The sequence below is a fragment of the Ornithodoros turicata genome, chromosome 9, assembly GCF_037126465.1.
Source record: "Ornithodoros turicata isolate Travis chromosome 9, ASM3712646v1, whole genome shotgun sequence".
Classification (NCBI taxonomy): Eukaryota; Metazoa; Arthropoda; class Arachnida; order Ixodida; family Argasidae; genus Ornithodoros; species Ornithodoros turicata.
In genome coordinates this window covers 23,622,509-23,644,972 of record NC_088209.1, presented here as the reverse complement: position 1 = coordinate 23,644,972, position 22,464 = coordinate 23,622,509, and the positions used below count along the sequence as shown (strand labels likewise).

General features: G+C 46.6%; 3 protein-coding genes and 1 long non-coding RNA gene across 12 annotated transcripts in view; 2 read left to right on the top strand and 2 right to left on the bottom strand.

Annotated features, from left to right (window-relative positions):
• LOC135368403 (vinexin-like) overlaps nucleotides 1-15,214 on the bottom strand; it is a 65,052-nt gene extending 49,838 nt beyond the window's left edge. For 4 of the 5 annotated variants that reach the window (XM_064601624.1, XM_064601627.1, XM_064601625.1 and 1 more), the window contains exons 1-2: nucleotides 2,409-2,519; nucleotides 1,553-1,662 (exon numbers count right to left, since the gene is read on the bottom strand). In XM_064601624.1, coding sequence (XP_064457694.1) covers nucleotides 1,553-1,662; nucleotides 2,409-2,459 — 161 coding nt within the window. In that variant the 5' untranslated portion in view covers nucleotides 2,460-2,519. Of the gene's footprint in view, nucleotides 1-1,552; nucleotides 1,663-2,408; nucleotides 2,520-15,041 lie in introns of those variants that run through there. The other variant, XM_064601628.1, reaches the window with a different exon arrangement.
• Nucleotides 11,000-13,881, top strand: LOC135367820 (uncharacterized). 4 transcript variants are annotated; one of them, XR_010414533.1, is made up of 4 exons: nucleotides 11,000-11,094; nucleotides 11,153-11,370; nucleotides 13,535-13,627; nucleotides 13,702-13,881. It is a non-coding gene; the product is annotated as an uncharacterized LOC135367820 (long non-coding RNA). The 4 variants fall into 4 exon arrangements; XR_010414531.1 differs by having other exon boundaries at nucleotides 11,000-11,370; XR_010414534.1 differs by having other exon boundaries at nucleotides 11,000-11,370; nucleotides 13,535-13,637; nucleotides 13,729-13,881.
• A 4,111-nt stretch (nucleotides 15,215-19,325) lies between the features above and the next one.
• LOC135368399 (D-aminoacyl-tRNA deacylase 2-like) lies at nucleotides 19,326-20,392 on the top strand. Its single transcript, XM_064601622.1, has one exon. The coding sequence runs from the start codon at nucleotides 19,412-19,414 to the stop codon at nucleotides 19,916-19,918; it is 507 nt and encodes a 168-aa protein (XP_064457692.1). The 5' UTR covers nucleotides 19,326-19,411; the 3' UTR covers nucleotides 19,919-20,392.
• A 935-nt stretch (nucleotides 20,393-21,327) lies between these two features.
• On the bottom strand, nucleotides 21,328-22,434 carry LOC135368398 (uncharacterized). 2 transcript variants are annotated; one of them, XM_064601621.1, is made up of 5 exons: nucleotides 22,128-22,434; nucleotides 21,909-22,050; nucleotides 21,707-21,827; nucleotides 21,581-21,643; nucleotides 21,328-21,510 (listed from the first exon to the last, which is right to left on the bottom strand). In XM_064601621.1, the coding sequence occupies exons 1-5, from the start codon at nucleotides 22,194-22,196 to the stop codon at nucleotides 21,381-21,383; spliced, it is 525 nt and encodes a 174-aa protein (XP_064457691.1). In that variant the 5' UTR covers nucleotides 22,197-22,434; the 3' UTR covers nucleotides 21,328-21,380. The 2 variants fall into 2 exon arrangements, with proteins under 2 accessions (XP_064457691.1, XP_064457690.1); XM_064601620.1 differs by having other exon boundaries at nucleotides 22,110-22,424.
• Nucleotides 22,435-22,464: the final 30 nt, after the last annotated feature.

Genomic DNA, 22,464 nt, shown 5'->3' with positions numbered 1-22,464 from the left:
AGGCGCACGCCTTTTTTGTGACACTTATGCTGTTCATAATTGTCACAAAAAAGGCATACGCCTCCCGTTTTCAACAAATCAGGGCAGACGACGATATCATTCGAGATGATGGTTGGCTAGGACCGCGCTATGTGGTGAAGTTCATTTTTAATACCCTAGTCAGACGGCAAACCTATATAAGGCCGTTAGCGGAACGGCGATTACTTCACCCGTTGTCCAACCATAATTGGAATGACATCGTTCTCTGGGAGGCGTACACTTTTTTGTGACAATTATGCAGTTCATATTTGCCATAAAAAAGGGCGTACGCCTCCACTTCTCAACAAATCAAGGCAAAGTATATACGATATCATTCGAGATGATGGTTGGTTAGGAGGTGAAGTAAATGTCATTCCGTTTAATGCATTAAATTTGCCGATGTGGCTAGGGTATAACACCGCCTGCGGTAACCGAAAACCTGATCGCTTGGGCGACCATGTTTGCGCTTCTTCTTCTTCTTTTTTTTTTTCATTTTTTTTTCAATTTAGTAGGGAGCATGTTCACTACTCGCAGACGACAATGGTTATAGCTGGGCATTATCTCTGCCCATACCAACAAGCGAATAACCTGTGTGGGAAATAGTCTGCGAAGACCTTCTTTATCTATAGGCCTTTAGGCTTTATCTAGGCCTTCTTTATCTACACTCTTAAAAACGAACTTCACCGCATAGCACGCCCCAAGCCAACCATCATCCCGAGTGACATCGTTCTCTCACATGGTTTGTGGAAAACGGGAGGCGTACGCGCTTTTGTGACAATTAACATTTCTGCATAAGTGTCACAAAAAGGCGTACGCCTCCCGTTTTCAACAAATCAAGGAAGGGAACGATATCACCCGGGATGATGGTTGGCTAGGAGCGTGCTATGTGGTGAAGTTCATTTTTAAGAGTGTACACTGTTAGAAATGAACTTCACCGCATAGCACGCCTCTAGCCAGCCATCATCTCGAATGATATCGTTATCTGCCCTAATTTGTTGAAACCGGGAGGCGTACGCCTTTTCTGCGACAATTATGAACAGCATAAGTGTCACAAAAAAGGCGTACGCCTCTCGTTGTCAACAAATCAGGGCAGATAACGATATCATTTGAGATGATTGTTGACTAGGAGCGTGCTATGCGGTGAAGTTCATTCTTAAGAGTGTAGGTGGTGCTGCAACTAGCCGCCAAGTCAATGATAAAATATGGAGATGGCGCGTGCATAATGGCACGAACCAGAAGTATAAATGATGTCTCAGCGCACGGCACTCCTTATATTTCTGCGTCTCATAGTAGTTCTGTTTGAGTCTCATAGTAGTTAGTAGTCTCATATAGTTCTGCGTTCTCATGCAGAAGACTGTCAAACTGAGTATGTACTTCGTACCACTGAATTGCAAGGCGTGCACGGCCGGAACCCATGGCAACAGCATGCACCGTGACATCGCCACTGTCTCCTCTGCGCTCATCATTTTCTACGATCACGTGGTATACTCATCGATCACAGCACGCGTATCCAAATAAGCTCGGGTAAACGTACTGCTGAGAGTAGTTGGGAAGGCTGATCTTGTCCAGTGTCTTTTTCTTTTTCTTGATCTGCTGGCTGGCCATCTCGGCCTCCGTTTGCAAGATGTCCCCGGGCAGAAGCACCTGTAGAACACGATAGACACTTGTAAGCGTCCATTAAAAAAAAAAAAAAAAAGATCCTGAGCTTATCAAACAACAACAGCAACAACAACATACAGATGACGACTATTCACATGGGGTGTTTTAGTAAACTACAATTATACAATTATACTACAATTATACTAGTGAAGTAGTTCCTGTTTCTTACTCAAGTAACAGAAAAGTACCACTCGTTTCTCTTTCATCGGTCGCTTTAAATAAAATTTTTGAACACGTTAGAGCAGGCACCCTGTATATAAGTTGCAGCAAATTCCATCCGCGTAAGTAATTTTTGTGAAACTTCTTTATGCACATGATGGAAGGCAACTGTACTGAGGTTGGAACACACAAACGGTCACGCACAACGCCAGCCTAAAGGCTTGCTGTATGGCTTTTTCGACGACTGCCTTATTTCATCTCTGATCTTTTCGCAGTTAGGTGCTCGTGGTCATTCCGAACTTGTGGTCACCGTTTAATCGCTTCCCCTCTCTTAAGAAAAAAAAAAAAAAAAAGAAAAAGGAGGAGGAGAAAATTGCGGAGCACCACAGCACTGATATAGCCAGGCTATCAGTATACGGGATGTATACAGAGTCGGTCGCGTCACACTCTCCCGTGCGGCCCACACAAAGCTGAAGCAGTTCTCTACGCATAATCCACTTCGATCTCAACAAACGTAAACATTCACAAAACGTCGCCACGGGATATTGTCGAAGCACACCGTTCAAGCTGACCTTTTTCTTGGTCACCGTGGGTTTCCAGCAGAACGACTTCATCGCGGACATTGGTGGCGACGGAAGAAAAAATGCCTGGCCCGCGGAACTGGGCAATGTGTTCCCGCTCCCCTCGCGGCGGCGGTGACGACGGCGGCGGCGTCGATGGTGACAATGATGCGTGACGCGCACATGTTTCATGTCAACGTCGTGCGGTCATCGGAATGCGCCGCCCAACATTCATGGCGTGTAAGAAAGTGAAGTGGGGCACGAGACATAGAATACTCCAGCAGGTCGCGCTATAACGAGAAGTTAAAAGTATGATTTTTTTTGTGTTAGCACCGCGAAGCAACTGTGGCTTTGAGCGGCGTACAGATGTGGACAGATGGAGAGAGGACAACAGGAAGGAGTGGGGGGCAGGGAGGGGGGTTGGTATGCGTCCTGGGCAGACTGCAGTGGGAACTGCGCCGACATTCGTCTGGAAAGTCTTCGGAAAACCCAGGGAAAACCTCAGACAGCACAGCCGGCGGTAGGATTCGAACCTACCACCTCTCAGTCTTCAGCACGACCACGGTTTCGAGGTTTGTTGCACACCACAACGCACGTAGTAGATGTGCCGAATGCATAGAGAACATGAAGTTGGGTGCTGACCTAAGCTATACAACACACGTGCAGTTATTCTGTGCACTTTCTTCAGCAACCATAGACACAGCTAGTGGTCCCAGAAGAAAGCGCGTAGCTATGAAGACAACATTCTCTTCTTTATTGAACTGAGTTGAATTATGATACTTTCATTCAATTCAATTCCATTCCTTTCCACACCCCTCCCCCTTTTTTTTCCTTTTTTCCAGGACTATGACAAGAATTCCGACCATGAAAAGCGGTTGGTAACAGGCAGGATAGGAAAATGCTATTCGAAATTATGGCAAAAAATGTGCGATTCTAAGCTGCAAGATCATTGGTAAAGTATGTAGAATTTGAGAAATGGACAGTATTGGGGCGAGGAAAAAACGGATGCGGCCTTCTGCGAGCATTACGAGCATTATATCACGGTTCCCTCCAGTGATAATGGTATTTTTGTTTCCTGTTAGTGGTGTCGTTTTTCAAGCAACGCGATTATTAGAAGGGAGCTTCCTGCTCTATGGAGATATTGCCTCACAAAACAAATAATGTACCAATGCTTGCTTTGTTTGGTCCTTCAAGTACACTACTACAGTCGAATGTACTGACGGTGACGTAGTCCAGTACAAATACTGCTGGACAATTTAGTGCATGTGTCCAAAAGTGTCGAGCTGTCGATCGCTTCATCCTGCGGTGATCAGCTTTTTATTGTATCGACCAGATGACACGGCCAATGCTGCAGGATCGATCCCGGTTCACCTACCAGTCTCACGGTCGTCCTTCATGAGGGACGGGGTACCTGTGAGATTCGCACAGTAGGGAAAAAAAAAAGAAAAAAAAACTATTGTTTCCCACTGACACACGGCTCCCGTGTTCAGTCAAGAGCGCTCGTCGAAGAAGGGTATGACCCCCCGCGCCGCAGTCCACAGACGGTGCTTCAATGAAAGGCGCTGGAAATAGAGCACCCAAATAGCAGCAGCCACCTCCACGCTTGCTGCTCTGAAGCAGGAACTTCCCAAGAGGGAACCTGCTGCTCCTTTTCACAGAAATAGATGCCATAGACCTCAAGAGCACCGTGGGCGCACCACCACGTACGATAACCAGGGTGACTTAAGGATGACTTTCTGGCAGATAGGTGATGACAGGGAGCAACTTTTCCCGCTCCATTTGCAGCAGCCAGCAAGAACGGGGTCGTTCCTTGGGTATATATCACAATGCTTCTTTATTTTCTTTTAAAGTTTCTCGTTTTTTGCTTTTTTGTTTTGTTTTTAAAGCAGTGGTGAGACCGAAAAGATGTTCATTCAAAGAGCGGTTCTTATCTGTGGAATCAGTTTCGAACAGCGGATCGAATTTAGCTATAAAATAGATGCTTCCTCTGCCATGTTTCGTTTATCAATATCTGTCACAGAGAGAGAGATAAAGAGTAAAAGGGGGAGGGTAATGTGAAGGTAATATATACGCGGAGAGGCCGGTCGCCGTTATGAGGACCTGCTAAGCGGAACTAGAAGCGCTCCTGAACCAATTAAATGTCTCGCATGCAAAATACATCAATGAAGAAAACAACAATAAATGCAGATCTGATTGTACGGCCGAACAGAAGGTGCCTAAAAGATCCAGTCTTCTGGAAACTTCTAATATTAAAATCGCCATGATAACCTAACAAATAAATGCTATTGTTCCTTGCTGATTTGTTGTTATGAACATCGTTATTTCTGTAATTCGAGATGACATCTTCCTCACAGTATTTGTGGGAGTAGTTACGGTATTTAAATACTGTATTTATATTTTGTGTTTAAACACTCACATTGAAAAGTATTTATGAAGGGTATTTAAAGACCAACAACGCCTTTGTATTATTTCAACAACGCCTTTTGTATATATATTTATATACAAAAATGTATTTATGCCCATCCCTGAGTCTACAACACAGTCCCGATCTATTTCTATGGAGCAGAATAATGTTCCTGTATTACAAGGTAGCGTCCCTGCATTTTGACGCCCGCTCTTCCTCGAGCATGTCACGTGTCTGCCGTCGCAAGGAACTTCTTGGTGGAAGCACGCCTGCGGAAGATGCCGAGTGACACGTACTTTACAATACTTTTTTTAGAACTGCGAATCGCCATGCAGTTTTCTTTTTGTCTCTTGCATTACCAGCTTTGTAGGCTGGGAGAATCCTCCTCGTCTTATACAGCGTTTAAGTAGTGGTCACACCAAGAGAAAAGTTGAGACATTGATCTTATCTAGCACTGGTTATCGCATGTCTCAGTGGGTTTTGCTCAGTGAAGCAATAATTGCTCGTCGATATTTCTTCTCGTCGCTGGACTCGCGACTCCGGGGAGTCAGTCAGCCAAAGCCCTTGTTCACTGGTTGTCCTTGTGTCCTGTTGTGTGACAATGTGGTATTTTAATTGAGAAACATCAATAAATGACACCGGATAGGTGCAATAAAGACGCAGGTGTTTCTTTTGAATCGCTTGAATTATCCCATGAGTCGCGGGGCCGCCCAGTTGACTTCTCAATAGCAGCTTTTTGCTTTACTTCCTCCCTCCCCCCATTTTGCGCATAGACAATAATACTGAACTTACGTAATCAATAATACAAATATATGTGTAACCTTGTCAATCCACTCTCACTGCTTTCCACGTCTTTCCCCTGTGTCGTTCCATGAGCGCTCCAGGGCCGCATTCTTGTCAACCCTCACACAATAAGCGGACGTATCACGCGGGACGCGCTTTCGACATGTTTGCCTGCCGTCACAATTCAGAACTACGCGGATACCTTGTATTCACACGGGTGACATCCCCACGGAATATTCGAATGGAAGAAAAAGCCAAAAACTGCTCACGGGGAAGAAGCTCCACTGCATTTTGTGTTGACCATTCGCACGGTGCACGCAGGAGTATCAGTTGCGGTCAGTTGTGGCATATGTGCGTATAGCAGACGAGAGCAGCGGCCCTGTCGTCTGCTATGGAATATCTTGTGACTGAGCCGCAGGATATAACCAACACCACCAGACTAGCCTGACCGCTTGAGGGACGTGAAGTAACAGATAAGAGTCCACCAATCACGACGTTGCTTTCAGAGGCCGTGGCTATGGAAACGAGCCGCCATCAGCCGCATGGGCTGCCACTGGTAGCCAACGAAAGCCTGTGATTCAAAATCGTCTGCGGTGATTGGCTGACATCTTGGCTGGCTACTGCGATAGGCGGGCTTTTTATGTCTTCGTGCGAAGCAGTGAGAGGAGGAATTAAGCAGGCCTTCTGTATAGAAGGACTTTATATATGCAGAGTTAGAAGATGTACGAAAATATGTGACGTTGATCGCTCGCGCTCACGTGGCAACAGAAAGCTATGACGTTTTGCGCATTTTCTGCTGGAATGTTCTGGGGAACGCCTCTCGTGTGAATACACGGATACTCTAAAGAGAGATCACAATAATAAATTGGTAATTGGAGTGAAATGAGAAGTTCACTGCGAAACACTCTCAAGGCCAACCACAATTCAGAGTGATATACATATAGTGATGTCACTGATAGGTTGAGGTGCACGCGGATAACATTGAGAGTATCCGCATCCGCACTATACCCGCGCATGTGCAAGACCTGCAACCGCAACCGCGCTATAGCTGAAATATGTGTAGCCGCAATACGCAGATATTGAGTATATACGCACATGCCCAATCACTGTACTTACAAACGCTTCCACGTTTCAGCATGCAAACTTCCCATTAACATCACCATCCAGACTTGTCCAATAAAATGCTGTGAAACGCACAGCAATACAAAGGATGACACACTTCAACACCATTTTGGATCTTTTGCATTAACTATGGCTCCACCATGAGGGACGTCGACAGAAACACTTTCGCTTACTTGCGATATAAAGCACGGTTATCCGCGCGAACCGCAGAAGTTTTATCTGCACTTCATCCGAGCGCATTTGCAAATGTTATATTTCTATCCGCAAACCACGATGCAGAGCGGATATCAGTGCGGATCTGCGGGTATAACCGTACTCGCGCACTCCTCTATACGTCTCCTGGTTTCCTGAGGACAGGGGAGGGGGAGCATTTTCGTAACTCGTAAAGTGTTACGGGTGGGGCGTACGCCTCCTGCATTGAACAATCGCAAGACAGGACGATATCATTCACCAGCGGCATGGTCGAGCCTGAAAAAAAAAAAAAAAGCATTTGCTCGTTGGTGGTTACGCCAACGTCGTGCTGAAGACTGGGAGGTAGTGAGTTCGAATTCCCCTAACGGCTGTCCTGTCTGACGTTTTCCGGCAGCCATTCCACACGAATGTTGGCACATTTCCCCATGAAGTCGGGCCGGGACGCATACTAAGCTCCGTGTCCCTTCTCCTTCCTGCTGCGCTGTCCTCTCCCCATCTGTCAACGTCTGTACCCCGCTCATAGCCACCAGTTGCTTCGTGGCGTTTAAGCGAAACACACACACAAAAAAAACATTCAGGATACTGGTTTTCCTTGCACGTGGTCCGCGGTGAAGTTCCGTTTTTAGAATGCGAATGAACGGAGAGAAACGCGAAGAAGGGAGAAATTGAACGGGACGAAATCTACATTCTAAAAACAGAAGGGGAAGGGGGAAGGATCTGATTTTAGAATGTGGATGGACTTTGACAGCTTAATTTGCTTTCACAGCATTTCGTATCACGAACATGCTTCCGCTTGAACGTTCTTGCAACACGAGCATATATTGAACGAATCACTCTATACAAACACTTCCACCAATCTGGTCAAGTGCCGTAACATGTCCCACAACAAGAGCGCCCATGAAAAAAAAACAGACATTTGCACGTTTTATGCAGCCTTCTAACAACGTACTTAGGATGTTTTGCTTCATAACGCACCCTTAAAATACCTCCGCACATCTGGGCGTGAAGGGCAAATTCTTCCCATAGCTGTTGATGGCGTCGAAAAGGAAGTGCAAGCCGATAGGGGTAGCAATTTTTCTCTACCTCGAGAGCACCCCAGTAATATGAATTATGAAACGTAGTAATCTGGTACGTACATTCAATGTGAATTTCAAAAAGCTATGGAACAAGACCAGCGCCGTGAAAATCACAAGAACCTTAGCCGAAAGGCAATGCAGAGTTTGCCCTCAGCGAAATACGTGACGCTGCGCAATAAAATGCATTTTAAGCTCGTCTGGCGTTAACACGTTGGGCGGTACCATTTTTTTGCTTAAATGTCAGCCCTGTTTCACCCGCGGGAACACGAAAACTATGATTAAAAGAACGAATTACCGAGAGACACGGGACACGCAGACAAACACGAAGAAGTGTGTCGTGTCTCTCGGTTATTCGTTCTTTTAATCATCATGCACCCGTTAGTCTTCGCCCTCTCCCTTTTGACGAAAACTATGCTGCATTATTTGCTTACATATCGTAAAATCATCCGATAAAGTGGGTGGCGTGTCCATTCGTCTGCGATGCTCAAATATTTATTTTAGAAATAGGTTCCCAACGTGCGTTCTAAAAGCAGAACTGCGGCGCATAGCACGCTCTGCGCTAACCATTGCTACGGTTATCGCTTCTGATTCGAAGAGACAGAGAGGCGTACGCCTTTTGTGTCAATTATCATATATCCAAACTGACACAAAAACGCGTACGCCCGACTCTCTCTTTCGAATCTAGCGGTAACCCTATCATTCGTGACAATATGGTTGGTGCAGGGCGTGCCATGCAGTGAAGTTCTGTTTTTAGAGTGTGGGCTCACCCTCTTGAGCTACCCCTACGACAAATTAAGCTATCCGCATCCCACGACCGTTCCCATTTATAAGCACGAACTGCTCGGAAGCACCCACGCGCTCGTTCGACAAGGGGCGTCCATGGAGTTTACACATTTCCGTTTATTCGCACGCGGTGATTGAAGGGCCAAATGGGTGTCTCCCGCAGACCCGACCTTGTTGGCTGACTGGGGTAGATCTCGATTTAGCCCCCTGTATGACCCCCTTTCCCGGACTGCTCCTCTCATGTTTCGATACGTCATCGTACGGTTTAGGTCAAAGAGAACGTGGGTACTACGGAAAGCACAAGTATACCTATACATGCTGCATCTGCTTTTGGCACGTTGGTACAGTTCCCTGTCGCAGTACTGAGTACTATTTCTAACAAGGAAAGAATGCGAGGCAGGTGTACTCCCCCTTATACATGACATTCTCGGGTAAACAGCCCCTGCCACGTGCCAGGAAGACTTCCGGTCCTTCCGGGACTAAGGACGCTGGGAACCAGCCTCTATGCACAGAATTATATCGCTTTCCTGATTCGTTGAAAACGGGAGGCGTACGCCTTATCGTGGCAATTTCAATTGCCACAAAAAGACGTATACACACTCTTAAAAATGAACTTCACCGCATAGCACGCTCCAAGCCAACCGTCATCTCGAATGATATCATTATCAGCCCTGATTTGTTGAAAACGGGAGGTGTACGCCTTTTTTGTGACACTTATGCTGTTCATAATTGTCACAGAAAAGGCGTACGCCCCCCGTTTTCAACAAATCAGGACAGATAACGATATCATTCCAGATGGTGGTTGGATAGGAGCGTGCAATGCGGTGAAGTTCATTTTTAAGAGTGCACTCTTAAAAATGAGCTTCATCGCATAGCACGCTCCTAGCCAACCATCATCTCGAATGATATCGTTATCCGCGGAAGGCGTACGCCTCACGTTTTCAACAAATCCGAGGAGATAACGGTATCATTCGAGATGATGGTTGGCTAGGAGCGTGCTGTGCGGTGAAGTTTTTTTTTTTTTTAAGAGTGTACAAGAGTGTACCTCTGTCTCCTCAAATCAGAAGCGATAACTGCATCAAACGGCACAGTGGTTGGCGTACACTCTAACCGCGTAGTACGCTGTGCGCCAACCACTGTCAAGAATGATAGGATTATCGCTTCTGATTCGAGGCGACAGGGGGGCGTACGCCTTTTTGTGGTCATTATATCCAGATATCATACTGCCACAAAATCATATTTCCTAATGCAATATATGCCCTATCCTAATACTACCATATATCATAATCATATAGTATCCAGATTGCCACAAAAAGGCGTACGCCCCTCTCTCTCCTCTAATCCGAAGCGATAGCGATAGCTAAAGCGATTTGTTGGAAATGGGAGGCGTACACCTTTTTTTGTGTGACAATTGTGCAGTTCATAATTGCCACAAAAAAGGCGTAAGTCTCCTGTTTTCGACAAATCAGGGCAGAGAGAACGAAGTCATTAGGAATGATGGTAGGATTACAGGTGAAGTAACGACCATTCCGCTAACGGTCTTAAATAAAGTTGTTGTTGGGTATCACTCTGGCTTCAGCAAGTTTCTTCAGTAGACAGAATAAAGAAGCCCCATTCGGAACAAAGAAACATTGATTCTTCCTTCTTCTTTTTTTTTTTTTTTAACGTTTCTGCGGCTCGAAAGAAATATATACTCAACATCTTGAACGTTGCGCGTATAACTACACATTGCGTCTTTCACGGCTTCATATGCGTCTCTTTCTTCCAAGTGACTCAATGGGCATGCATCCCTTAGAGAGGGTACACAAGGCCTGAGGAACCCAATTGATTTGAATTGGCTCAGATGGGTGTCTGATGTGTTTGTGTTGGCTGTCAAGTGCGAGGCTAAACATGCATCGTGATGCCTTCAGAAAACGTCTGTCTTTGCATGCGTTGCTCTCATTCGCTGTGCTGAAATCTGCTTCGGACATTTGAGATCCTCATTGAAGTTTGTTCTCATTTTCTTTTTTGTGCGGCCCCAGTGTGTTTACTCACGGAGCACGCAGTCGGGCTCCGTGTGACCTTGCCTTCGTCGTGGCGGCGCGTGAAAGATGGATGGCGATGAAATTTAACCCCCCGCACGTCACGCTTAGTATGGAGTAAGAACAAAAGCACAAAATGACGCGTGGGGATTTGGTCACGAGGCGCAACATGTTGCGAGAGAAGGAAGTCACTGAAAAGGTTAGCCAGCTGTAGGACTGGAACCCACATCTTCTGGATTACCGGTCCAGGGCTCTCGTTGGAAGGGAAGACGTTGGAGAGGCGTGCTAGATCAGGACCGGCAATCCGGAAGATGTTGGTTCGAGTCCTACACCTGGCTAAGATTTTCAGTGACTTACTTCTTTCATTATTCTTAGGCACTTGAAGCTCTGTGTGCTGTCCTTCCTTCTGCGTTCCAGCCTCAGGACATTAATTTCCATCATGTTGTGAGGGCTGAACAAAAACGAATTTTCTGCAGTGTGACTCAGCGTCTAACGTGGAACGCATGAACACAGGTATATGAGCCAGCACGATGAGAGAGACCCACCAGAGCTCTGAGACCCACCGACCACGAGCGCCAGCACGACGTGATAACGTATGTGATAACGTTAACGATAACGTTACGTGATCGCGACATCGCAGAGAATGATGTCGTTGTCGCCCATGATTTGTGGCGATAATTAACATAAGTGTCACAAAAAGGCGCGCGCCTCCCGTGCTCAACCAATCAGGGGAGAGAACGATTATTCAGAGAACGATGACGAGACCAGAGAACGATGTCCTTCGTGATGATGGTTTGGTAGGAGTGTGTTGTGCGGAATAAAATAAAATAGCAATGAATTCAATTAAATACGCGGTGCTCCCACAATAAGATTATAAATACGTCGAGATACCGTTATCCAAATGCTACAGATCACAAAACATAGAACTGATCAGGATATCAAAATGTGGAAGATACACCCTTAAAAATGAACTCCGCCACATAGCACGCTCCTATAGCCAACCATCATCCCAAATGACAACGTTCTCGCCCCTGATTTGTTGAAAACGGAAGGCGGAGCCTATTTTGTGCCGTACATAATGATCACAAAATAGGCTCCGCCTCCATGCAGTTTTCAAGAAATCAGGGGCGAGAACAATTGTCATTCGGGTTTATGATGCTTGGCTAGGAGCGTGCTATGTGGTGAAGTATTTTTTTTTCTTCTATTTTTTTGCTATAGTCGTGACGATGCCCACTTGAGTGCGGCCAACAACGGCAAGCTACCCCCCCCCCCCCCCCCACAATGCGGAGCGCTCTTTCATTGGTCCCGCAAAACGGTTAGTCCAATCGTCGCGGGAGATCACTGGAGGAGACCAATTCGAGGCTGTCAGGCTTCTTGAGAAGGGGAGGGGAAAAGGAAAGCGGTTGCGGTTTCCTTCACTCATAAATCACGAACGACGCGACGGATGAAGCCCGTTCCTTTTGTGTTGGTGTCAAGGTAACGGAATCTGTCATTCCCCGAGAACAAATTTTTGTACTTCATTTATTACAGAAATCCCTCAGCTCCACGTATAGGGAGTTACGTATAGGGGAGAGAAGACACTGTGCAAATATGTTATAAGAAAAACGAGACACATAGTGGCATAGCACGAGATCACTCTATAAAATACCGCAAACTAATCAGCGATCAAAACCAAACCATACAGTAAATGATCACGAAAATACAAATGCCACTTGCAATGAAGGGAAGACAGCTTATTTCCAAGTACGTGTCACTTAGTCGTTGAGAGAACAAGGCCTCGAGAAAGACGTGCGGTTCCACTCTGGGATAGTTCAGACAAAAAATGAATTTTTGAAGACTCCAGATCGAAAACGGTAGGGCTCGATTTTGCATTAATGATCAAGGCGCGATCGGAAGTGAAAACAGGCACTAAAAGGTATTCACTTAACTTTTATTCAGTTACTTTAGCGCCCCTTCAGCGCACCTCGGATTTTCGGGTTGGGCGACGCCTGACGGTATACTACAGTATAATTAGGGAGTGACTTTTTCGGGTTAAACCTGATTCCGCGCGGTTATTCCCCCCCGAACTGACTTCCGACCACTTCGGGTTAAACCCGATTTCTCCCCGAATTCCAGTCACTATGAAATCCTCAAGTGACGTTTCCGCTGAAGACGAACAACGGTCGCCACGTGTAACACATGTAAGAATGGGTCACTTAACGTTCCCAGCAATACACTCATGTGTGTCAACACTGTCTATGCCTTCGGGCACTACCGCTTGAAGGTCTCGATCCCGCAAAAAATAAAAAATAAAAAAAATAAAAGAGAGATTAGGAAAGGACGGACTTAATAGACAAGAGGAGAAACAAAATCACCCGATAACACCCGAAGGCACAATTAAAGCCCGATTTCTCCACGATTTACAGATTTAAAAATAGCGCCCGATTTTTTACCCCCAGAATCTGGGAAAGGCATTTAACCCGAAAAAGCCACTTCCTAAGTATAATTTATCTGGCGAAGTAACTCTGTCTTTGACCGTGACGGACTACATTTCGCCGCGCCGTTCCTAGCCATCCAGATTCGTTGAAAACGAGAGACGGGCGCCCTTTTGTGACATTACGCAGTTATATCAATTGTCACAAAAGGGCGTACGCATCCATGGTTACCGCAAATCAGGAACAACGTCTGTGTTTCACGGACGCCATTCCCGATTTGTTGATCAATGGTTGATCTTCAGCATGTTATGTGGTGAAGTCCTGTGCATGTTTTCTGATACAGTGTCAGCGCCGCGAAGCGACAGTGGCCATGAGCGGCGTGTACAGACATGGACAGATGGAGAGAAGACAGCAGGAAGGAATGGTGAAAACTGAGGTTGGTATAGGTATGTTTTAAGAGGTCGTCCTTCCCCACTTCCTATCTATCAGCAGCGTGTTTTGACACTACAGTATATGCAAGCTGCCGTATATCTGTAGTTGACAGACCAGACCAAACGCAGCAGCGCCGCGGGTGAAGCACCTGAAAATATACGGGATCGTCTGCCAACACATATGCTGCTCGGCATTGTGCCGTACATCTTGTCCACGCGTCCAGCGAGGAAACACTGCTCGACACCCACTGTCACAATAAACCGGGTCATAAATCGACAAGTTGCACGAGCTTTTTGAGTTTATAAATAGAGATTCCTGAGGAGGGTCCGCTTTTAGAGGTCGGAAGGCGCCACCGGGGCGGGGCTCGAACTCCATGCTCTACATAAACCGACAACACCACCAACTGAAAAGAAAAAAAAAAGAAAAACGAAACACCTGGGACGCTCTTTAATTGGGGACGCATACTCCGTTTTCCAAATTTACCATCGTCTTCAAGCTATGATGTACATTTTGAACGCACAGTTCATGACGATAAGCTTCGGAGACGATGGTGGACGACCGCGGACACAAAAAGGTAATCAACTCGGAAGTATTTTTGCAGTGATCATTTACCGACCCGTCGGTACCTCCTAGTTGCTGCTTCAATGAAACCTGACGACACCAACGAAGTAATTTGAAGAGGCTGTTACAGGGAAGGCTTGCTTTCCGTCTCCACCATGTTATTCAACGTGAAACATGACGTTGTCATTTCTGTCACACTAACCAGACTCTTAACTGGTAGGAGACTGACACGAACGCAGCATGTAACGAAGCTCAAGCAGAAAAAGTACAAGAGTAGTGATAGAAAAGATAACTACTCTCTCGCTGGAACACACAAACTATAACAAACATGCCTGAAGCCTCAAGGTGCCAAGAAACATGAAAGATCGAAACCGGGCTTTCTCGACGACTGTCATATTTCAAAAGAGCTAGTAAGTTTCGTTCTTGCTTAAATGAGACTCTTCGCGAGTAAATAAAAATAAGAGTGACGTAATCATGTATCTCATCGCCTGGCACGCCAGCTCGTCGTGTACGCGGCGTGTCCACCATGACTGCCGGCGCTCACGAAGTATTCCGTCACTTCGGAACACCGACACTTATTCTAGACCCGCGGACAAGGAAGACGCGGAAAACTGTAAAGACTGTAAATAAAAGTTAAAACCGTAAATTCTACCGCGGAAGGCAGGAGCGCATGCGAACCCCACACGGCAACGCATTCTCGAACCCGGACGAATAAGTCACTTGATGACCGCTATATATCAGACACGAACTTCGCGAAAGTGCCGGCTACGAGAGAAAAAAAAAGAAATAAGAAAAATAAAGAAAAATCAGGGAGAGAAAGGGAGAGGAGAGAAGAAAGAGAAGGTTCTGCGACTCACCTGTTTTCCAACGACCCAACCAAGCACAATTATCGTACGACGTTTACGACGTCACAGAACCACTACCGTCGGAGGTGGCAACGAAACGTTTCCTTGGGCGTATCTCTCAAGCGAGAAGATAGCACCGCATGGCTGGCCCGTCGTGGGCTCGTCGACGGTCATCCAAAAAGGAAGCGCTCCCAAACCTAGAAGGTCTGCTGCGTCACGGAGCACTTCCGGTCTCGTTGTGTGACTCGTTTGTTGGTTATGTACTTTCGAGGGATCCTGGCAGGATGCCGGCGCTCAGAAGCAAGGTCCTGCTCCTTATCCAAACAATTGCTGAACGTTTTGAAGTTGATCCTCTGCTTTTCGCGTGGCCTGCTGGATTCCGTTACTTTGTAAGACGAGCTTCTGAGAATCGGAAGCACGCAAGTGGCCGTCCGGATACCACGCGTCGAATCTTGAGTCGAACGTCGAAGAAGAAATATGACATTTCCATATTGAAAGTAAAAATGCAAGAAAAAAAATAGTATATAAATGCGTGCGTGTCAGTGAACGCCGTCGGCACGCATCACCTTGTAAAGAGCACTTCACAGCAAGCGCAAATGCGCTGTAAGAAAGAAAGCTTTACAGGCACCGCAATGCTCCCGTGGATCTCGTAGGTTGGTACGTACTGTCCGTCAGTGCGAAGTTTATTTTGATTTTTCGTGTTAAAGGAACAGACAAAAGTTGACAGCTACGCAGTTCTAGGGATATCAACTTTAAACCCACAAGCGGACAATCGTGTCTGCGCTGACACGATTCCTTCGGGAATCTAAACTCCTGGGCATTCTCTGATGCGTCCTATGCGCAACGATTAGCGAAGGAGCTGTTTCTTCTAACCTTTCCCTTCCCCCTTTTTTTACTTTGCATTAAACATATTCCCCCCCCCCCCCCCCCACACACACACGCAAGCGGTGGTGTGGGCGCATGTTCTGCCGCGTGGTCAGGTACACGTTAATAACTGTTCTGTGCTGTCTTCTTTTATTGCTGTCCAGTAGACGATGGTTGTAGCGCCGGGAGTGGCCACTAACCCCAACCCCCCGCCCTTCCAGGAAGTCGAGCGGACAAGAGGAACTGACGAGTTGTCTGGAGCAGGTGAGGTGCTTAGGCCTTAGGCCGGGGCGGTGCAACAACGGCAATGAGGGAACTTGGAGAACAAGAGAGTGAAGGGTCAGACATGACTTCCAGGTACGCCGGCTCAAGGTCCAGTGACGTCCAGTGAGGTCCAGTACTTGCCCACGATGTCAATGGATCCTCATTGCGGGACAAAACTGGACAGGGTCCGTCGTAGTGGAGTGAAACGGCTTTCGGGTGCCGTTATGACGAAGGAAAATATGGATGCAAGTCTTGAAGTCTTGGACCAAGATGTTACCGGGAGGAGGGCGGCGGGCGGGGGTGAGCTTCTGGAAATAGTACAGGGGCAGGCCGTGTACGTAGTCGGCCTAAGGAACAACAGCCATCAGCAAGAGAGCCAGAAGTCACCGGGTAAGCGCAGCGTTGTTCATGAAAACCAATTCAGCAGCGGAGCACAAGAAGACTTGCTTGAGGGTGGGGCGGACGTCAAGCAAGGCACAAGAGCAAATGGTCGACCCAATTGCTTGCCGCTTCGTGGGCGATTGGGCAGACTTTAGTTGACTGTGGAGGCGCTCAACCTGGCCATTGGAAGCTGAGTGGTAGGCTGATGTGCGGATATGGTGAACCCTAAAGGAGGTGCATAAGGCGCCGGACACTTGGAAACTGCCTGCTTTGGTAGGTGGTGAGTCAAGCCGGCCACCCAAAGCGTGCGATCCTGCTCGCGACAAGGGCGTGAGCAACGGTACCAAACGTTCCATCAGGCAGTTTTACTGCTTCTTGCCGCCGAGTGCAGCGATCGACGGTGGTGAGGAGGTGGTAACGCTGGCCCCGCAGGAAGGAGGTAGCGAACCGCCAAGGTCGACATGGAGGTGCTGGAAGCGGGCATCAGGCAGCGGAAGCTGATGGACTGGGATCTTCGCGTGAGACGCAAAACCAGCGCAACATATGGGGGGGGGGGGGGGGTGTATGGCCGTGGAGAACTACGACGTCACAACGTCAGCAACGTCACAGATAATGTCAGAGAGGATGAAAGGACGGAGATTTGCTTCAGGTGAAGAGAATGGTTGTCCTGGCCGTCTGATAGAAGCTCAGTGAGCACAGCACGTTGGCTGGAGTGTCGAAGGTGTGAGTACGGCTGGACATTTGCCGCCCTCGAGTCATGACTGCGCGTCCGCCGCAGTGTTATGATTTCCAGGTACATAGCGAATATCCGTCGTATACTCTGAGATGTATATAGGAGAGACGACGAAGCTCAGTTGACGAGTAAGTGTTTCGGTTGAACTGGAAAGTGAAAGTCAGGGGCTTGTGGTCGATGAGGACGCAGAATTGCCGGCCTTCAAGGTGGAGTTGGAAATGTTTGATGGCGTAATAGGTAGAGAGGAGTTTTCGACTGAAGGTGCTGCACTTCTCTTCGAGCGTCTTGAGCTGCTGAGAGAGAGAGAGAGAGAGAAAAAAAAGAAGCAACTGGGGCCCATCTGATGGCAGGTACATCGTTCTTGACTGAACGCCTTTCCGAAGACTTCGGCAAAAAGTCAAAGCCGTGTTCTTCAGCATCTACCCCACCCCTGGGGTATGCCTCACTCCTTCTACTTACTTATGACATAGCTCCGCAACAGCTCGCCACAGTAGTCGTGGATCCCTAAAATAATGTGCTGACCATGTATGCATTGCTGGGTCACACGGGGCTCGCCTTCCAACGAAGCCTCGTGTGTGTATTGTCATCAAGTAAGAAAACCACCTATGGAGAGAGCCCCTTTGCCGACTTCGTATTGCCAACTGTAGGATGGGACAAGCGTAAGCTTGCCCACATCACGCTTCAAAAATAAAGGCCACCTGCGGCAAAGCGAGCGCCACCTGTGGCACGCACCGACGTGTGTATTGTCATCAAGCAGGAGAGCTACCGACGTGCCTTGTTCGAAATGTGCGAACGGAGTCTCAGAATCGATCGCCGTTCCTACGCGGACCTGAATCGTCTAATGGCTGAGATGGTCACTCAGCTTTGATGGTGCGCCTAACGTACGTGGACCTCAACGAATGCCGGACGAACCTAGTTCCTTATCCTAGGTATACGTAGCTCCTCATACATGTATTAGCACTTCAACACGCCTTAACTCCCTATGCTTTTGATACACTTCCCGTTGGTGGTCTATGCTACTATAATATCTGCCGAAAAAGCTCACCACGAACAATTCACTGTGTCAGAGCTCACTAAGGTCTGCTTCGAGTCCGCAAATCGAATGGTGAAGTGTTACCCCCGAAACGAACAGTATACGTGGTATGCTGCCTGCCCTACAAAAGATATGTGGTTCTCAAAGATGTCAACACTAGCATTGTCGCTATCAAGATGCGGAGAACCATTCGCTTCGTACACTGGTACCCTATAGGATTCAAGGTTGAACTCCTACTTGAACTAATACTTTGAACTGGCTTGACGTAGTTGGCCACGCTCACGCGGGCAACGTCATGATCGACTATCGCAGGGGGGATCGTGCATCCTGGGCCGACAATGTTCCGGTATCATCTCTTAATACACGTTTACGCACCTATTGGGTAAAAAAGATCAACCAAGTAGTAGACCGTACATGTATACAGCAAGGGAACCATCCGAAATACAGCCAATGAGCGAACGTGAGTGCAACAGTATTATGTAAGAAAAAGAGATGTACTGGATAGAAGAAGACAACCGGCATATTCCCAGCGAGCAAAGATGCTATCCTGGAGGCAAAGCGACCCCTACCAGCCATGGGCGTTCCCGGGATTCGGGGGGGGGGAGAACAAAGTGCTCCCAAGGGGGGCGAAGCATATGCAACCCCCTCACATCTTTTCCTGGAGACGGATGCCGCGGCGGACTGTGTGCGGGTGTTCAGAGGTTTACATTTGATTTGTCTGAGAAAATCATGACGACCCATGAATAAAGAGTTTTTACGAGTGACCTGGAGGTGCAGGGTGCGGGGAGGGCACGACTCCCTTGCCCCTTCACGGTACGCCCATGCTACCAGCATGAGAAGTAGCGAAAGAAGCTACTGAAACGAAAGACAAGGAAATACGAAAAACTATGCCACACATGAATCTCCTCAAGCAAGTCCTCAAGGACCCAGAAACCGAAACCGACAAGATACAATACAGCTGCAAATCCAGTGGCTAAACGCTAGCTAAGCCAAGCTGATCCCATCCACTGGATGATTACGTCACACGGCGGACACGTCGCTCAGCCTCAGCTCGCTCAGCCTCTGGCTCCTCTCGTAGAAGCGGGTAGGATTCATAAGATTGCTGTCATGAGCACCGTCGATAAACGAGAAATGAAATGCAAAGTTGTTATTCAGCAGTGCCTTACTGCTAAGCTTAAAGTAAGCCCCGAAGAGTACGTCAATATTGACCGTGGAATTGTGGTCTTCGTGTCGTTTTTGGAGGGCGCAACAGAAGGGGACGCTTTGAAAACTGCACGATCGGTCTTAAATGTCAAACTCTGTGAAAAAGGGGAATTAAGCGACAGCGGTGACAATGGTACGTTAGTATCGATATTAGACCTTCCCGGAAAGGTTCTAATCGTTCCGCAGGCTTGCATCGCTGGCAAACGCAAGGGGAACAGTGTGCAGTACCACGGACTTGTCTCCAAGGAGAAGGGCAAAGAGCTCTATGAAGCTTTCGTGTCTGAATGTAAGAAACTTATGTCGACCAGGTGTACCGAAGGTGACTCGTGGGTTCAGTGTGGAACATACGGGAACCGTCAAGTACTGTCAGTTGAAACCAATGGACCTTTTACGCACGTTTTCGATTATTAGGGCGCCTTATAGAGGTCTGTTGTCTTCAGAATGAATTATTTATGAAATAATGAACTGTTCTTTTCACTGTTGAACTTGTACGAAATGTGGTACTGAAAATGTAGATAAATTTTTACAAACTAAAATATGTTTATTGTGTGCACTCAAACTGGAGTGTGGTGCAAGATGCAAGAAAGCACTTGAAGCTGGTGGCTTTCTGACCCTAGAATAACGAGTACCACTAAATTTAAGACGTTCTTTTTTTTCCAGACCATTTGAGAAGTAAGGCTGTACATAATTTTCAAGATGTATGTGACCTGCTGTGCCGTAGTTAATACAGCTTTTGATAAGGGGGGGGGGGGAGTATGAAGTTACCTCTGTAATGAAGCACTCAGATCATTTAAGGCTTATCGCCTGTGTAGCACCACCAACCAAGTGTGTTAATAAGCATGTTGACATACACCGACTCCGGAATAAAATTATTTCAGCATATTGTGTGGCTCGTATACCTACAGCAATGTGAGAAAATAACTAGATCGCGTTCGACAACCTTCGTAAGCTTAGGTATTTTATCTCACCAGAAACGCTTCACCCTAGGGCACAACACCTTACGGTACGTTTGAAGTGCAATGACTATACCGATATCCCCTTGTGTTTACGATATTGCTAAGCAGAAAGCTGAGACAGGTGGAGCCAATGGAGGAGGGGTTTTTAATGACAGCCGGAAAGGATGGAAGCCGTGACCAGAATGAATTGGGCGCGGTCTCGCGCAATGGTCAGAGCGATGGGAATTACTGCGATCTGTGACCTTCCTCACAATATATTTTCGTATTCCTATTCCAAAAGACACAACGCTTTGTTTATCTGCTGTGAACAATAATGTTGCATAACAGTTTTAAATGTGCTATCAACACGCTCACACTTTTGTTTTTCCAGTGATTGTATGGCAGAAACTAGCCTCATAGTCTAGTAGAAACTAGCTTTGGCCCGCTTGGTAATGTGGCCAAGCTCGTAATAGATTATTTTATTTTGCAAATTTTAAGCCCATCATACACTTTTTCTGTTGTGCGAAACATGCCTGCCCTAGGATTAGGACTAAGTGCTGCATAAGGAAATGGTGGAATAGAAGTCAACCAAATGATGTTCTCACTTTCTGGAACTGTATGTGGAACTCAGAAACTTTCTTCACACAATATTTTTGCACTGGGCATTACTGAAAATACTGTAAAAACTTGCCTTTTACATCAGTACACATCAGTCTACTAAGTATAGCCTCTACATACAGATGGCAAAACATTAAGTTTGTGTGGATTGCTGGGATAAGCCGGAGTAAATGTAAAATTTTTAGAGAGTGTCTTCACCCGGCTTTTTGAACATTTTTTCGCATTACTAAAAATGTTCTTCACGTGGCAGTAACACAGTATGCAAAACATACATTGTACTTTTACTCTCCTGTACAACACTTCATGTGTGAAGTTTTGGTTTACTCCTTTCCCCCTTCACTGCTCTGCTGTTGTATGACAAAGCGGAGGTGTGTAAGCACAGACTTCAGAGGGTCCGCCTTGAAATATTCAGTATTTGCTATTCTTTCCATGTCATTCATGTCCTGCAATCTATATATAAAAAAAAGTGGTTAGTTAGGCATAATTATATATAATTCAACATATTAATAAAATAGCTTACAGTAATTTCTGATTTGTGCGGAAACTCTTGGAAGCTCGTGGTTTTTCTTTTGCTGGCTGTTTTCTGTAAGACACATCAAAGACACAGGGCAATGTATTGTGCTCTAACAATTTGTTTTCAGCTTACTTTTTCTTCCTGCAAAGGGATTCTAAAGTTGGAAGTGCATCCTGCAAAGAAGTGAGAGTCAACCAAGTCGGTTTGCGCCTTTGCTTTGCTTTCATCTTCACAGGTTTGGTAGCTGCAAGTTCTGAAAAGTGAAATGATGTGTTTTTGAAGTTCTGACACTTAGAAACACGAAAAATGAAGCAGCCGTGCATCATGTACTCACTTTTCTTGAATGCTTCTCGTTTCATCATCGTTTTCTCTCTTTTTGTCATGTGTTTGACATCTTGCTTTGACGATACCATAGACAGCCCCTCAGATGCGTCAATGTCATTCACGGCTGCGGAAATGTTGGGAGCCTCAGTGTTCTGTTATGGAAGAGTTTCGTGTCATGTTCATGGCTTACCATTACTGTTATACGACCAACCTGACATTCCATGCTGACCTCATGGCGCGGTACTTGAGGTGCGCTGCTTTGATGACATATCTGTCGGTTTTTTCGAACTTTACCCATCTCTTACAGTTCGCGTGGTTCGCGTTGTCAAGTTTTTCTGTATCGTTGATGCCTCTCGACTGCGGTCTGCTGTCGTCTGTCAGTTCTGTTTCAACCAAAAACTACCGAAGCTGAAAGGACTCCGCTGTTTGTGAACCCCACGTCCAAGCTCGTCATGTCGAAATAACCATAAAAACAACACACACAAGCACTTTGCTAGGCTGGCCTAGGCTACGTCTGCAGCTAAAACGAAAACTGTACCGTAGTCCATAGCCATTAAAAGGACGAT